The 18007-nt window shown below is 39.4% G+C and overlaps 1 protein-coding gene across 1 annotated transcript; it reads left to right on the forward strand.

Annotated features, from left to right (window-relative positions):
* The first annotated feature begins 1556 nt into the window (after window positions 1-1556).
* LOC119191225 (angiomotin-like protein 2) lies at window positions 1557-15941 on the forward strand. Its single transcript, XM_037445137.1, is given in 25 exon segments — window positions 1557-1789; window positions 1968-2133; window positions 4923-5095; window positions 5238-5392; window positions 5913-6120; window positions 6568-6791; window positions 6998-7072; window positions 7347-7371; window positions 7611-7760; window positions 10843-10951; window positions 11148-11293; window positions 11624-11763; window positions 11964-12076; window positions 12159-12297; window positions 12337-12590; window positions 12673-12948; window positions 13031-13126; window positions 13209-13357; window positions 13562-13878; window positions 14165-14359; window positions 14536-14670; window positions 15020-15141; window positions 15468-15581; window positions 15843-15868; window positions 15870-15941. Coding segments are annotated over 24 exon segments (3486 nt in total). The 5' UTR covers window positions 1557-1789; window positions 1968-2060.
* The last annotated feature ends 2066 nt before the right edge of the window (window positions 15942-18007 follow it).

Raw genomic sequence — 18007 nt, forward strand, 5'->3', positions numbered from 1 at the left:
ACAATGTGACATCAACATGCTAATCAGAGACATGTTTTTTTTTTTTTTATTTTGATTTTCCCTTTATTATTGGGAAGGCAAAGGGTTCTAGCCCATACGGCCTCGTCATGAATAGTGCTTTCAATGAGATTCAGTAAAAGGCCTAAGCCAAGTCTTCATACTATTCCCTAGTTAATGTTATTTTAAATAAGGCCAAAGCCAAGTCTTCATATTATATCCTTGTTAATATTATATAAATGAGGCCAAAGCCAAGTCATAAGTTTATTCTCTTCATTTTTCCTTATATATCAATTACTGTATTGCTGATATACTCATAAATTGCTTGGTACGTCTCCGTTTGTTTTAGTATTTCTACTATAGAGCGCGGGACAAGCTCAGATTTGCAGTAGATGTTAATTAATTTGTCAATATATATGAATCTTTGTATGCTAAAGGCAGGGCACTCAAACATTATGTGATTAAAATTGCCAATCAGAGACACATAAACCAATCCAACTTCCAAGTGCCATACAGGGATGGACACTCTGTTATATAGAGTTTAGTTTTAGTTTAGTACAAAACTTTAGTATCATATAGTACCAACATAATAGACCTAAAAATGTAGAAAATATGTTGGCTATCATGATAGCTGACAATAAGCCATCATTATTGACGCTAGATTTGTTATTGTTTGATTTTATTCGCTCATTCTTTATAATTGCGATTTTGTTCAACAATAACTTCAGTTTTCTGCCGAATATATTAAGTTGAGCATGAATCATAGTAATTGTTGATTGGACGGGAAAAGATCATATTATCTTTAAGGATATACTGTTTAATCTCTATATAATATTGGAAATAAATAACGGAAAATTGGACTGTGATGATTTTTTTAACAAGAGATCTAAACGCTGTATATAATTTATACATAAGAAATTCGCATAAAACTATTGTGCATTTTGTAATATTAATTAGTTATTAAATAAAGGGAATTATTTAAAATTATGGACGCTTTACTTTTAATATTCCAAGAAAATCATAACTTATACCTGTGTAAGCTTTATGGTCAGCTATTTTGTCCATATAAAATTTTATATCATAGTATGGATAGAATAATTATTAACATCCCTAGAGAGGATCAGATTTGTATTAAGTTGGCAGCCTTATTTTTTATGCATAATATTGGTACAAAATCTTACCTAAGCTGAGCTCATATGTGTGCTGGAGCTCAAAATTATTGTACTATGTGCCACTTTTTTACGTAGTATATTTCTATTTATATGTCTGATTAATCAGAATTTATCAATGACATAGATATTAAATCCCATTGTGTGTAATAAAACCTAAGTTAAGGGTGTCCTAGATAAAAAAAAAATATATAGGCACTCCTTTTTTTACTAACTGTATTTTTGTTGGCAAAAGTATTATATTGATAACAACGTTCCAGCCAAACCCTTTGTCGGCTTCCCTAGAACCTGGCACCTGTAACGATCGCACCCTTGTGCCACCATAAAGTCAGTACCATTGAACGTAGCGATTTATGAAAACCCGTTTAGTTGTTTTTTTTTTATATTTCCCAAAATAATGTTCATGAAAACGGGTACTTTGTTAAATCATACTGTTTGAGCCATCGATTTTCAGCCAAAGAAAATATTATGTTTCTATTTTTATATATCCATACTAAACTAAAATGTGTTCAAAAGTCTGGTATTACTAACTTTGACAACTGACCCCATCTATCAAAAGCTTTTCATTGCTAAATGCGATAAATGATTTCGATTTTATAACAAAAATTGTATATTAAGACGATGTGAGTGATATTTTTCTATCGAATGAACAAAAATCATATGAATGTGTTAAAAAAATGTCCCAAACTCATTATAATTTGTGTATATTACGTATCGTCGATGTCTTGTATTTCTTGTTGTATTCTATTTCTACTCGTAGATGCTGTGCTAATAAACATGAGTAACTTATTTCACTTCCAGATGCTTGACGCATAGCGTACAAGAGTAGTGTGTAGTGGTGCAGTGTGAGATGGTTTCTGTTCGGAAATCTGTGAAATCACCTCTGTAGCCAATATGGGGTCCATGCGACCTACGGGAAGGTTTCTTTCATTCGCAAACAACATTCAGAGGACGCAAAAACAAGCTGGTGAGTGGATTGCGTTGATTTACAAACATATTTAGTGAATTCCAATGTTATGAGTCATGATTGATGTTGATATTTCGTGTGTCCTTGTTTACGATTGTATACTGAAATTAATTTGAGATGTGTCGTGGTAAGTGAAATTGGGCTGTAGGTAATATTTTATTCATTACTCATGAAAAATAACGTCGACTATTCGGCCCTTTACAAAACATGACAAGAGAAAATGGTATTACTCAATAATTGTATAGAAATAGTGAATTCAATTCTAGTTAGTTACAAATTGCTGCTTTCGTTACAGATGACATAATTGTTTGCATGAAATAATTTGAATATAAATCCACTACAGTTGCATGTTGTGAGTTAATTTTGTGCATGCATATCCAATGTATGTTTCAAATATTCATCATGAATATTTATAAATTATCATTATTTATTTATTACAGTAGTTGGTGTAAGATATATATTTAATGGAAATTGTAAATTTTATGTTAAACTTTTCTATTATTTATGGATTTCATCTACACTTGTCTTGCTTTTATGAAATAAAGTATGTACAGTATTCTCTGCATTTATATGTTTTACATGTGTTTCTTCTAAACTGGTAGTTAAATTTAATGTTAAAAGTTGAAAAATAACTAATTATATGTAGATGGATCAAGTTCTTTAATGAAATATAAAATCTGTATATCAAATTGAGTAAATTGTTAGTTTACATACTAAACAAATAGAATAGAAATTAAAAACATATGGTTCTGTTACTCCTTGAATTATAATATGAATAACACACAAATGTAAAAGTGGTGACAAGTAGGGATTTTCCTGGATTTTTATTTATGAGTTTAAGTATACTTTTTAGTCTATGTAGCTATATCTATTATATATGATATTTTTTTATAAATTACATTTAACTTTTATTTCTAAAATAAGGTTTTGACATTGATTATTTTGTCTACTAATTTGATCTTAAATTATTTTATCTGCAACTAGGTTAATAAAAATGCAGACTAATAAAGTTTATTGGAATGGGATTAATTATTTACTAGTATTATACATTGGGGGCCTGTTTCGTTACTTCTGAGTAAATACTACTCATCACATAAATGTCTAAGCCAACTAAAAAAAAATACTTGATACTTGTTAAAAGGCACTAATAGGATATTTGACTATGTTTGTTTTTGGGCATTTTTTTAATATGTAACAGCAATTAGTATGAAAAAGAAATCCTTCTGTAAAACTGCATTAAAATTCGATAAGAAATAAGGCAGTAATTAAAATTTCAAATGTAATGCCTGCTGATGTCACATGCAATTATTTCGTCTCTTTCCTGTTATGTGATACTTACCTCTACTACCAAATTTCGATGGCTTATAACTTGTGGATTTTTCATCAGATTTCAGTGATTTCATCTGTTTTAGAATTTATACAACATAAATATTTAAAGTAATAAAGAGAGAAATAAAAGAGCTAGATGAGTAATGGTATATTGATATCTATACTATTATATAAAGCTGAAGAGTTTGTTTGTTTGTTTGTTTGTTTGTTTGAACGCGCTAATCTCAGGAACTACCGGTCCAAACTGAAAAATTCTTTTTGCGTTGGATAGCCCTTTGTTCGTGGAGTGCTATAGGCTATATATCATCACGCTATACCTAATAGGAGCGGGGCAGTAATGGCTAATCTCAGGAACTACCGGTCCAAACTGAAAAATTCTTTTGCGTTGGATAGCCCTTTATTCGTGGAGTGCTATAGGCTATATATCATCACGCTATACCCAATAGGAGCGGGGCAGTAATGGCTAATCTCAGGAACTACCGGTCCAAACTGAAAAATTATTTTTGCGTTGGATAGCCCTTTGTTCGTGGAGAGCTATAGGCTATATATCATCACGCTATATTCAATAGGAGCGGAGCAGTAATGGCTAATCTCAGGAACTACCGATTCGAACTGAAAAAATATTTTTGTGTTGAATTGTTCCTGGAGTGCTATAGGCTATATATCATCATGCTATAACCAATAGGAGCGGAGCAGTAATGAAACATGTTGCAAAAACGGGGAAAATTATGAGTTTTGAGAGCTTCCGTTGCCTGCGCTGCGTAAACGGTTAAAGTTATGCAACAATGATGTATGACGGGATTGTTTCACTTAAAAAGTTCTAAATAATATAACAAAGTCCCCTGCTGCATCTGTCTGCCTTAACGTGTTAAACTCAAAAACTACCTAACGTATTAAGATGAAATTTGGTATGGAGACAGTTTGAGACCCTGGGAAGAACATAGGCTCCCGGGAAACTACTATTTTTATAACGGAAAACTTTAGCCTGAAAAACTTTATAACGCGGGTGGAGCCGCGAGCAAAAGCTAGTATTAAGATATATGAAGTTTAAGCATTATGTTTATTTAAGGAAATCATACATTCATAATTTAGGAGGTGGGCTGACCAAGAAGGCTGTAAAGTCTTTAAAATGTCGGGAGAAAACTATAATGTAGAAATCATGATAAAATCCACAAAATAGCTGTATTTCAATGTCTAACATTCGCATAAAAATAAGAAAAAATATTTTTTGCTGAAACTAATGTATTTTGTATGATGAGTAGGTTACATGTTTACTTATCTGTTGTTTTAAAAATGCAGTACTTATAGCATTTCTAACCATATAGTAAAATTAGGTATAGTATATTAATTAAATATACTAATATCAGTTACCTTATAACCATTTCATATGTAATGTTTATATATTGTAGTACAGTATATATGTGTATTATTTAATTATGATAGTAAAAAAATTGTCATAGTGCCAACTGGATTTCCGCAAAGTTTGTCGGGTAGTGAAACGGATGTGTCAACATCAAACGAAAACTTATCGAGGGAGGAGCGTTATGTCGTACGACACACTACAAGGGTTGAGCCACAGGGACAAGAGAACCAGAGCCAATCCAACAATAATAACAACCGGAACTCCTTGAAGGTTAGCCTTTACCCAGATAAATTAAATCCTTTTATTAGTATATTATCAAGTTTTTATTTATTTTTACATTATACTCATTTAGTATTCTATTATAAGTTACGTCAGGGTGTGTAAATTGCATTATTCTTGTCTCATATTGTAGGAAAGTGTAACAGGCAGCAATCGCAACTCGTTAAAAGACTCTGTTGGTGGTAGTAACAGCAACAGAAGCTCTCTAGATGTCTCGTCATCGTCATACAACACGCTTATCATACACAGTCAAGATGACTCGTGGTCCACACGACCGACGCCCATTCGGTAAGCAATCCTCTTAGTTTTCACTATCATATATTTAAACAGGTTTATCAAATATTCAAATATAAACTCTCTATGCAGACAAGCTCTGAATGATAAGCAGTTGGTATGCAATTGTATTTGTTTAATTGATATGAATTAATGTTTTGAAGGTTTACCTATTGAACTTTTATAAATCTATATAACCACAATACGTGTTTGATTAAATTCCGTTGTAACTTATAAGGAAAATATCGTAAATTGTTGTTTGAACTGATTGTAGCAATCGCATATTTGCAAAATTAGTCAGCATATTATCTTGTAGGACTTGTAATTGTCTTGTTGATGTTTATACACTCATATAAAGCCAAAAGCATCATCAAAAAGATATCTTAAATAAAAATACGCATCAGGAAAGTGTATTTTTCACATTACAGTAGTAAGGTAAATAAGTATCCGGGTGGTCACCGTCGACCACATACATCCACAATATGAGAGGAAACATAAGCAACATTATATTTTTTTTTTTCCATTGACCGCACAGAGAACACGAACGATCAAGTAGTGAAGTGAAGCACACAAATACTCAATCGTCACCGTACCACACGCTCAAAAAGACGGAGGGCGTGAAGAAGCCGAGCGGAATACCCTTACCCAAGGTGCACAAGGAGCAGGTGGTCACCACGACGGCTAACTACATCGATATAGGTGGTCAGAGGATATATACCAGCCCACCAGACCACGGCGTTCAGGTGAGATAAGATTGCTTGTGATTTTGGATCGGCTGATATTTTACATATCAAATGCTCTCACAACTGCTGATTATACCCAGAGTGACTTTTGCCTTTTTTTTAACATTGTACATGAAATTAGTTCTACATATTATTACAACATAGCAAGGTTTTTATTTTCCTGGTCATCAATATAACACATTGATAAGTTTGCGTTTCTGAGCTGGCATTTAATATACGAACTGATTAGTTGGTCATGGTAGCAAGTGGAGATAAATAAATTACAGTGGTTTTGGAATGTTGATCTTTAATTTATAGAACATGTTATGTATATTTTAATGATATTAAAATGAGCTTAAGTTGCCACGTCTCGTTATTTGCTTAGCAGTAAAATATAGTTTATTTATATTTAGTTAAATTTATTCAAAGACAATATTTTATAATGATTAAAATGTTCAACTAATTTAGGAAATTACCGAAATTCCCGACGACTTCCTGAATCAATCGTCGGTGCTGAAGCACTTGGCTAAGGAGGTGGCGCAGTCGCCGACGCCGCGAGGCCCGACGCCCCCCGCCTCCCCGCGTGCTCCTCCACCCCGGGACGAAGGTCGCAAACCCAAGGGCAAGGGCTCCAAGTCGAAGCTCAGCAAGGAGAAACTAAGCTTGTCAAGATCACAGCCCGATTTGACCAGGTGAGTTTTAATATGGCTGTGAGGGTTTTCTTAAAATATATTTATCTTTGATACTTTTTGCTTCGTTATTCTAAAATTGTAAAAAAAATTGCCGAACATGACTTAAAAAATCACCGAACATGACAACGGTACTTCCCCATAAGACACACGTGAGGTTCGAAATGCCATTGCTCCGGTTTGTTGACTGAGTGTTGGTCGGTGTGCAGTGTGGGCGTGCGCGCGGTGCCGGGCGGGTCGGAGTCGAGCGGGTGGTGCAGCGGCGGCGAGGGCTCGCTGGAGGAGCTAAAAATTTTATAAAATTTAAATATGAACATATTCATCTGTAAAACTCACTTTCATTACCTCATGTGCGAGGCTATTATTAGCTTTTTACACTTTACGTATGTGAAAATAAAAATAAATCAACTAAAAATTCAGTGAATGAAACGGATTTCTTAGTAACGGATGAGTCAACTTCAAATGTATAGCCGTTCGGATTGATAGCACATTTGGATCCGACGACCTCTAAACATTGGCCCACGCAATGCAAGTGTGAAATCACCGTTGGGTCAGTAGCACGGTGTATTTATTCCGAGATCCTGTAATGAATGCCCACGCGTGTAAATATCGTCTGCTGCGAATAGACTGCCGCATCATCACATGTTAAAACGCACTTGGATGTAATTGATGCCTCAGCGTGATTGCATTGTGAGTACGAGAGCTTAGTCACGAGGGTAAGGATGATAAAGACTACAAATAACATGAAAGAGAAAAATGTCATAATATTGGTTGTAGTCCTGAAAATTATAACGCGACATTTATATTTAAGAACTATTGTAGCTAGAAGAAGAAGTAGAGAAAGTGCGGACGGCCCACGAGGAGTTGGTGAGCTCATGCGAGAGACGAGAGCGGCTGGAGCGCGCGGCGCGTGCGCGGCTGCAGGCCGACTGCAGGAGGCTGCAGGAACTTAACCGCGCACTTAAACAACAGGTGAGCTGTCTTCGTTGGTTCAGTCGGAGGCTTTTGAATTCTGTAGATCTTTCTCCATATCATCTATACTTACTATTATATAAAGCTGAAGAGTTTGTTTGTTTGTTTGTTTGTTTGTTTGTTTGTTTGTTTGTTTGTTTGTTTGAACGCGCTAATCTCAGGAACTACCGGTCCAAATCGAAAAATTCTTTTTGCGTTGGATAGCCCTTTGTTCGTGGAGTGCTATAGGCTATATATCATCACGCTATACCCAATAGGAGCGGAGCAGTAATGGCTCATCTCAGGAAATACCGGTCCAAACTGAAAAATTATTTTTGTGTTGGATAGCCCTTTGTTCGTGGAGTGCTATAGGCTATATATCATCACGCTATACCCAATAGGAGCGGAGCAGTAATGGCTCATCTCAGGAACTACCGGTCCAAACTGAAAAATTCTTTTTGTGTTGGATAGCCCTTTATTCCTGGAGTACTATAGGCTATATATCATCACGCTATACCCAATAGGAGCGGAGCAGTAATGACTAATCTCAGGAACTACCGGTCCAAACTGAAAAATTCTTTTTGCGTTGGATAGCCCTTTGTTCGTGGAGTGCTATAGGCTATATATCATCACGCTATGACTAATAGGAGCGGAGCAGTAATGAAACATGTTGCAAAAAACAGAGAAAATTATTAGTTTTGAGAGCTTCCGTTGCCTGCGCTGCGTAAACGGTTAAAGTTATGCAACAATGATGTATGACGGGATTGTTCCTCTTAAAAGTTCTAAAAATATATTATAAAACAAAGTCCCCGCTGCATCTGTCTGGCTGAACGTGTTAAACTCAAAAACTACCCAACGTATTAAGATGAAATTTGATATGGAGATAGTTTGAGACCCTGGGAAGAACATAGGCTCCCGGGAAACTACTACTTTTATAACGGAAAACTTTAGCCTGAAAAACTTTATAACGCGGGCGGAGCCGCGGGCAAAAGCTAGTATTAATTATATGGGGCATTCCACGTGAAGCGGGCACGAAAAAAAAAAACTCGATGTCTCAGATTTTCGTAATATTTGATTATGTTATACTTGTATATGTCCTCGATCCAGATACAAAATATTATTAAAGTATAAAGCCTGGTAAGCGAGTTAAAGGACTTTGAAGTTTTGACTGGCCGGCTGGTATACGCCACTTCGAATCCAATTATCAAGTTTTTAAATGTTACAATAAAATAAATAAAGCAATGAAATAAATACTTCATTTAATGAGATTTTTATTGTATTTTTGAAATTGAAAAATGTTTTTTCTTTGAAAAAAAAATGTCTTTGAAAGTTTCAAACTTAAATTTCACAAAGTTGGCATATTTATAATTTTTTTATTTTTTTTTTCTAAAAATAGCTACTATTGTATAGATAGTCCCTGCGAAGTTTCATAATGGGCTGATAAGTAGTTTAGGAGCTAGACCGATTACAGTGCCGAAGTGCGGCGGTCGCCAGAAAAAGCGAAGTAGTAAAAACTTTCAATTAAACTAAATACTTTCGATTAGAGTATTTTATCATGTTTTGCATCGCTCTAACGATTCAATTACATCTGATTATAATATAAAAATATATATTTATATTACTGACGGTGCACAACAACATTTGAAACTTGGCAAGTATAATCTATATACAATATTGGCTATTTTAGTAGAAAAAAGTTATTATATAAATATGCCAACTTTGTGAAATACAAGTTTGAAACATTAAAATATATATGAATAATAATAATAAATAGTAGTAGTAATAAGAAATATGAGTTTGTGGCATTGATGTTCTAGCCTATATGTATAAGCGGTCGGGTATCGTGATGGCTTTGTTTGATGCGTTATGTAAACTAGCCTGTGTCTCCAGGCGTTTTAGGTTACCACCGAGACCGTCAAATTGCCCTTCTGCCATGTGAAGTGGCACGAAAATGAAATTCTGCATCTTTACCACAATCCTGTTTGAAATATAACAAGTTAAGGCGATACCTCAAGGTCCATTTTCATACATTTTGTTTCACCTTTAATCTGGGTAACTAAACAAGTATTGGCAAGTAAAGAATTTAAATTCACGTCTAGTTAGTGATTAGTTCTCGCAGTTGAAAGAAAAACGTAAAAATAATTAATAATCATGGATATTTCGGCCTTTAAAATTTAATATGACGAAATTGTAAAGGCAGAAATATCCATGATTATTAATTATTTTTACATTTTTCTTTCAACTGCGAGAACTAATCACGAAATTTAAAACTTGCCAATACTTGAGTTTTGAGATTACGGCAAAATGTATGTTTGAAATGGCCTTGATAAATCTTTTAAAATGTTGTTGTGTACCGTCAGTAATATAAATATATATTTTTATATTATAATCAGATGTAATTGAATCGTTAGAGCGATGCAAAACATGATAAAATACTCTAATCGAAAGTATTTAGTTTAATTGAAAGTTTTACTACATCGCTCTTTCTGGCGACCGCCGCGCTTCGGCACTGCAATCGGTCTAGCTCCTAAACTACTTCTCATCCCATTATGAAACTTCGCAGGGATTATCTATACAATAGTAGCTATTTTTAGAAAAAAAATAAAAAAAATATAAATATGCCAACTTAGTGAAATTCAAGTTTGAAACTTTCAAACACATGTTTTCAAAGAAAAAAATCATTTTTCAATTTCCAAAATACAATAAAAAGCTCATTAAATGAAGTATTTATTTCATTGCTTTATTTATTTTATTGTAACATTTAAAAACTTGATAATTGGATTCGAAGTGGCGTATACCAGCCGGCCAGTCAAAACTTCAAAGTCCTTTAACTCGCTTACCAGGCTTTATACTTTAATAATATTTTGTATCTGGATCGAGGACATATACAGGTATAACATCATCAAATATTACGAAAATCTGAGACATCGATTTTTTTTTCGTGCCCGCTTCACGTGGAATGCCCCATATGTGAACTTAGGTTTCATCACTTATTAAATATTTTTGTCTGTTGATTTTAACCCTAAGTCTACACTATGACTGGGGCTGTATATTTAAAATCATATCTCACTCCAGCCTGCAATAAATTGTATTCTTGCCATAGGTGGATTTACTGTCCCAAGGCGTTCGCACCGAGAACGACAACAGCGCGGAGGCGTTGCGCAAGGAGCTGCAGAACAGAGAGATGCTTATCGCACAACTTATAACACAAAGTATGAATATCTAACCACAATAGTTTTGGTGTCTATCGGCCGTTTTCAATCATCTATTCCAATCTCTTTTTTAATTCATCGCGAAAAAGGAACAGATTTTTTTTTGACATGCTTACAAATGAACTGGCCGTTAATGCAATATCTAACTTGGAATTAATAATATATTATTATTTTGTAACTGCCTCTCGTGTAACAGATAAGGAGCTTGCATGTGCCAAGGAGCGGCAGGAGATCGAGATGTCGGCACAACGCGCCACCCTGCAGGAGCAGCGCACGCACATTGACATACTGGACACCGCGCTCACCAACGCGCAGGCCAACGTCGTACGCCTCGAGGAGGAGGTATTGTCAACTACCATGATTATTCTTATTCCACTCCGTTTCGAAGCGACGTTGTGACGCAAAAATAGTCGACGTATTCGCTAAAAGTAAAAAAAAAAATACTAAAAAAATATGGGTCTTGGCGCATGTTTACACATAGAGTAATTTTGAAAAATAAATATTTAGTTATTTCATATTGTATTCTAATATGCGATAATATTCTAGTCCTCAGTTTCTATGATATCTCTGTGTTTTGTGTTTCGTCATCGCATCATTTGAACATGTGTCAGTGAAATAATAACTATTAAAGAGTGTGAGTTGTATAATGTAGTTGTGTGCTGTCTTGCGTAGTGTCGGCACGCGGGCGGGTACGTGGAGCGCGTGGCGGGGCTGCAGCGCGCGCTGGGGTCGCTGCAGCTCGCCGCCGAGCGCCGCGAGCACTCCGAGCGCAAGCTGCGACACCAGCTCGAGACCGAGCTGCACGCGCTCAGGTACACCTCGGCAATGTAGTAGTGTGGTGCGTTGTGTAGTGTCGCACGCGGGCGGGTACGTGGAGCGCGTGGCGGGGCTGCAGCGCGCGCTGGGGTCGCTGCAGCTCGCCGCCGAGCGCCGCGAGCACTCCGAGCGCAAGCTGCGACACCAGCTCGAGACCGAGCTGCACGCGCTCAGGTACACCTCGGCAATGTAGTAGTGTGGTGCGTTGTGTAGTGTCGCACGCGGGCGGGTACGTGGAGCGCGTGGCGGGGCTGCAGCGCGCGCTGGGGTCGCTGCAGCTCGCCGCCGAGCGCCGCGAGCACTCCGAGCGCAAGCTGCGACACCAGCTCGAGACCGAGCTGCACGCGCTCAGGTACACCTCGGCAATGTAGTAGTGTGGTGCGTTGTGTAGTGTCGCACGCGGGCGGGTACGTGGAGCGCGTGGCGGGGCTGCAGCGCGCGCTGGGGTCGCTGCAGCTCGCCGCCGAGCGCCGCGAGCACTCCGAGCGCAAGCTGCGACACCAGCTCGAGACCGAGCTGCACGCGCTCAGGTACACCTCGGCAATGTAGTAGTGTGGTGCGTTGTGTAGTGTCGCACGCGGGCGGGTACGTGGAGCGCGCTGGGGTCGCTGCAGCTCGCCGCCGAGCGCCGCGAGCACTCCGAGCGCAAGCTGCGACACCAGCTCGAGACCGAGCTGCACGCGCTCAGGTACACCTCGGCAATGTAGTAGTGTGGTGCGTTGTGTAGTGTCGCACGCGGGCGGGTACGTGGAGCGCGTGGCGGGGCTGCAGCGCGCGCTGGGGTCGCTGCAGCTCGCCGCCGAGCGCCGCGAGCACTCCGAGCGCAAGCTGCGACACCAGCTCGAGACCGAGCTGCACGCGCTCAGGTACACCTCGGCAATGTAGTAGTGTGGTGCGTTGTGTAGTGTCGCACGCGGGCGGGTACGTGGAGCGCGTGGCGGGGCTGCAGCGCGCTCTGAGAAGTCGCTGCAGCTCGCCGCCGAGCGCCGCGAGCACTCCGAGCGCAAGCTGCGACACCAGCTCGAGACCGAGCTGCACGCGCTCAGGTACACCTCGGCAATGTAGTAGTGTGGTGCGTTGTGTAGTGTCGCACGCGGGCGGGTACGTGGAGCGCGTGGCGGGGCTGCAGCGCGCGCTGGGGTCGCTGCAGCTCGCCGCCGAGCGCCGCGAGCACTCCGAGCGCAAGCTGCGACACCAGCTCGAGACCGAGCTGCACGCGCTCAGGTACACCTCGGCAATGTAGTAGTGTGGTGCGTTGTGTAGTGTCGCACGCGGGCGGGTACGTGGAGCGCGTGGCGGGGCTGCAGCGCGCGCTGGGGTCGCTGCAGCTCGCCGCCGAGCGCCGCGAGCACTCCGAGCGCAAGCTGCGACACCAGCTCGAGACCGAGCTGCACGCGCTCAGGTACACCTCGGCAATGTAGTAGTGTGGTGCGTTGTGTAGTGTCGCACGCGGGCGGGTACGTGGAGCGCGTGGCGGGGCTGCAGCGCGCGCTGGGGTCGCTGCAGCTCGCCGCCGAGCGCCGCGAGCACTCCGAGCGCAAGCTGCGACACCAGCTCGAGACCGAGCTGCACGCGCTCAGGTACACCTCGGCAATGTAGTAGTGTGGTGCGTTGTGTAGTGTCGCACGCGGGCGGGTACGTGGAGCGGTAGGGGCTGCAGCGCGCGCTGGGGTCGCTGCAGCTCGCCGCCGAGCGCCGCGAGCACTCCGAGCGCAAGCTGCGACACCAGCTCGAGACCGAGCTGCACGCGCTCAGGTACACCTCGGCAATGTAGTAGTGTGGTGCGTTGTGTAGTGTCGCACGCGGGCGGGTACGTGGAGCGCGTGGCGGGGCTGCAGCGCGCGCTGGGGTCGCTGCAGCTCGCCGCCGAGCGCCGCGAGCACTCCGAGCGCAAGCTGCGACACCAGCTCGAGACCGAGCTGCACGCGCTCAGGTACACCTCGGCAATGTAGTAGTGTGGTGCGTTGTGTAGTGTCGCACGCGGGCGGGTACGTGGAGCGCGTGGCGGGGCTGCAGCGCGCGCTGGGGTCGCTGCAGCTCGCCGCCGAGCGCCGCGAGCACTCCGAGCGCAAGCTGCGACACCAGCTCGAGACCGAGCTGCACGCGCTCAGGTACACCTCGGCTATGTAGTGATGCTCAATAGGCTCAGAATCAGTTCATGCTGGTCCATCTTAGAATCATATGCTATTCCACCTCAGAAACGTATGCCTACCTAAGAATCATCTGTCTTTATTTTTCACATACACTAACACATGATACAATAACCTGAAAAATGTTTATCATGTCCTGTTAAAATTAAACCCGTACATAATAGAGCATATGAAACTCTTGCACCCTTTTATCAGAGTAAACCCTAAACAATGATTAATTTAATATCTATATTTATTTACTTTCTAGAAAACGGGAATGCAATTGTGGTGGCGCTAACTCGCTGAACGGTAACGGCGAGACTGAGGCTGAATTGCGACGGCAGCTACGCGAGAGGGACGAGAGGTTCCTGGCGCTGGAGGGCGAGTGCGCCAAGTGGGAGCAGCGATATCTGGAGGAGGCGGCGCTCAGGCAGGCCGCTGTCTCCGCCGCCTCTATACCTAAGTGAGTGATCATTTATTAGATTAAAATATAAATCATTATTATAAACATCACCATACGATTTCTTGATGGAAGTGGTGATCCACTACCACTATCGTCACCATCGACAAGTCCTCAATTTAAATTTGCAGTTTTCTTATTACAACTTGATATTTAGGGAACAAATTGGTCTCTTTCAGGGATGCTAAAATAGCAGCGTTGGAGAAAACGTCAGCAGAATCCGAAAGGTTAATGGCCGAGGCGCGCAACGAGAAAATACGACACATGGACGAACTTCACTCGGCGCAGAAGAAAGTCGCCGATTTGGAGGGCCGGTAATTATTTGTGAATTTTTAAGTAGTAAGCCTTGAGAGCATGAAACTGTCATCAACTGCTTATATTAATGTTGGCTTCATATTGAGTTATCGATTTTATACGAGTTGACGTGAATGATGAGACTAGGGTTTAAAATATCGATTCTAAGTATCGATACAAATTATTTATTTTATATTTCATTGCACGGTGTCGATACTCGATAAATAACTCCTTGCAAGAGTTGCCATTATCGGTTATCGAAATATCGATACTCGAAAAAGAATATCGGTAACCGACTTAAGAATTTAGTATATTTGTGTTTTGGCAATTATAGAAATTTTGATCTTGATCAACCAATATTTTACAGAGTAAAAGGTTGGAGTCTAAGGTAGCGGAGCGCGACGCGATGATCAAAGTGTTGCAGAAGCACACTAGCGCCGCATACGACAGCGGAGCGTCTCTAAGGAACAACTCTAGTAGGGAAGAACTTGGTAAGTATTTTAACAGCAATTTTTCAAAGTAACACGATTTATTGCTAAGATAAAATTATATAAAAAGGAATATGGCCCAGGCATGGTGCATCGTCAACACCATTTATCGTGATCGAAAACTATTAATTAATTTTTTTTTATTCCATAACTATAAATTTCAATTTATTATACTAGCAAGAAAGGCAAGACCAGTCGCGTAAAATGTCACCTACGATTAGACAATAATCGATATCGAATCGATTCGATTCATGTAAAATGTGCGACAATATGAAGCTATTTATTAACCTGATATACTGAAAGGCTGAGCATAAATATGTTGTTCGCAGTGGGCCTGTCGTCGGGCGCATCGTTCTCCAGCGCGGAGGGCGGCGGCAGCGTAGCGGGCCGCTACCGGCATCTCACGCGCAGGAACTACTCTCCGCACAACGACAACTCCAGCGGTAAACTTAAATGATCTTACAATTATTAAAGTTACATACTAATTTCTTTAGGGATGTATTGTTGGCTCAGAAATTCACCTTTAGGACTTTAAATTTTAGTATAGTACGTGACGTGAAAGCACTTATGTACTGCTACAGTATCAGTGGAAAGTGAGTGTGTTGCTGACCTTGAAAAGGAATAGGTATTGGAAGAAGAGGTGGGATAGAGTTTGGCTATACGAACCAAAATCGCTATTCAATGCCCGTGGTGCATGTGTGCAGGTTGCGGGTTCGAGAGCGGTTCGCTTCGGCTGGAGGCGCCTGGAGGAGCAGCTGGCGGCGCTGGAGTCGCGGCTGGAGCGCGCCCCGTGCCCGCCGTGAGTTACCGACCCGACGCGCGACCGCATGCCTCTACTGACCACTCCACCACCGCCGGCCTTAGGGAGCGCCACGTTGCTCATAGCCCACAAATTATGTCGCCAGATGATTTAATAGTTCGCTGGAAAAAGGATCTCCGATTTTTTTTTATATCTGGAGCGCATGGCTACCCAAGGCCGGCCCTACTCACAACTACCTACTCCAACGATACTACTAAACACAATTTTATTGCAAAACGATATTTGATACGTAAAATATTGGTCTATAAACTCATTACGATATTTCGAAATAATCCATTATTAAAATGATATTAAACAATAAATTATCGATTTATACTACGTATCCCAATCAACCGTTGTCCAAAATAATACTTATACAACGCCTAGCCGGAATACGAGTTTTTCGATAGATAACTAAACTAGCCACACACTTGTCGATATCAATTGAAACGCCAATTCGTAGTTAGCTTTTTGCATTGTGTAAAATTACAATAAGAAAAAGACATTATTTCTTTTTAACTTGTCTATTATTTTTAAGTAGGATTGAAAATTGTTAACTATTAATCGATACGCATCAAGACGTCGAAGATTAGTGTGACAATTTCAAAAACTATTATGATTTAGCTCTTACAATTTTTTGCGAGCGAGCATACTAAAACCTTTTCTTATCTACCTAATCGAAACAATCTTTAGGTTCGTAAACGACAATAACTGATTAAATATCGACATGTGTGGCTGGCATTAAATGATTCGCCTAAACGACATAATAAAAAAGTTTCAATACATTGCGTCTTTACAATTCTTGTCTCTCACAATACATAACAACATTCCTTCTATGAATTCCGTATTACGTAACATTCCTTCAGGTTTTATTCCTACAGTAATCGCTTTGGTTTTGTTTTGTTTGATATTATAATGTTTTCATGTCGCTGTTTCATAACTCGATAACATTCATAAAATAAGGTCAATAGCAGACAATACTCGGTATTTATTAATATGAATGAATCAAATTGTTTATGGTAAAATGTATTTGAATATACCTTTTTTATACTGTGTTTAAACTGTTTAAATATTATTAGCACCCATTAATATTTTGTTATCGTAAAATCGTTGCAAATAATTTTTTGGTTAATTCTTGTATTAATTAAGGCAGGTTTACACTTTAGTGACTTTTGTAGGCTTTATTCACCATCATTCAGTGAATCCTCAGTGATGGTCGATGTATCATTTATAGTACTATATAGCAATAGACTATTGTTTTAATAATGGTGCATTTAAAATGATAGTTACTAGTTCCTTACTAAGGAGTGTGTGGCAGTTATTTGACATTAAGTTATCAAGAATTGAACCTACAATAGCACTATTATGTAAATCATGTATTTTAAATTTTTGAAGAATTTAGTCATGATATATTCTTATAATATTAAATAAGCGAGCATAAATATTTCATAAAACAATAACAGTAAATAGGTACATATTTCAACTGTATAAAAATAGTGCCTTTGAAAGTGTCTTAACGTGAATGCGTCGGTGCCAATAATGGATTTAGATTTACAAGAATCTCTTCCTGACATATTTACTCTCCACTAGTAACATCCTAGTCTCATTAAGTAAGTTTGTAAGATTATATATAGGTAACAACATTGATTTATTAAATTTATTCTTATGTATATAACAATTGGCAACTTAATGTAATTATAAGTAACTCGAACACAATTGGTATATATGAGGAATAAATTTAATAATCTAAACCAGCTATTATATTATTATAATGGTGTAGGAAATTTTTTATTTGTGTAGCTTTAAGTTTCCGCACATTATAAACTCTAGGCATTGGTCAAAAAATATGCCAAAGTTAGAATAAATTTATATTCGGCATCTGTTTATAAAAATGTATTCTAATTTATTTGGTGTAAGAATTAAATGTAAGGTTTTCTGTTTTTATATTTTATACGATTTTGCGTAACAGCTTAGCCGGTGTATGAAAATTGTTGTTGTTTAAGTGAAACTGAAACTCGAAACATATTAGTCTATTCGCTAGTAGGTACCTCGCTTTATTTTCATTAAAAA

This window comes from Manduca sexta, unplaced genomic scaffold (assembly GCF_014839805.1).
Source record: "Manduca sexta isolate Smith_Timp_Sample1 unplaced genomic scaffold, JHU_Msex_v1.0 HiC_scaffold_122, whole genome shotgun sequence".
NCBI lineage: Eukaryota > Metazoa > Arthropoda > Insecta > Lepidoptera > Sphingidae > Manduca > Manduca sexta.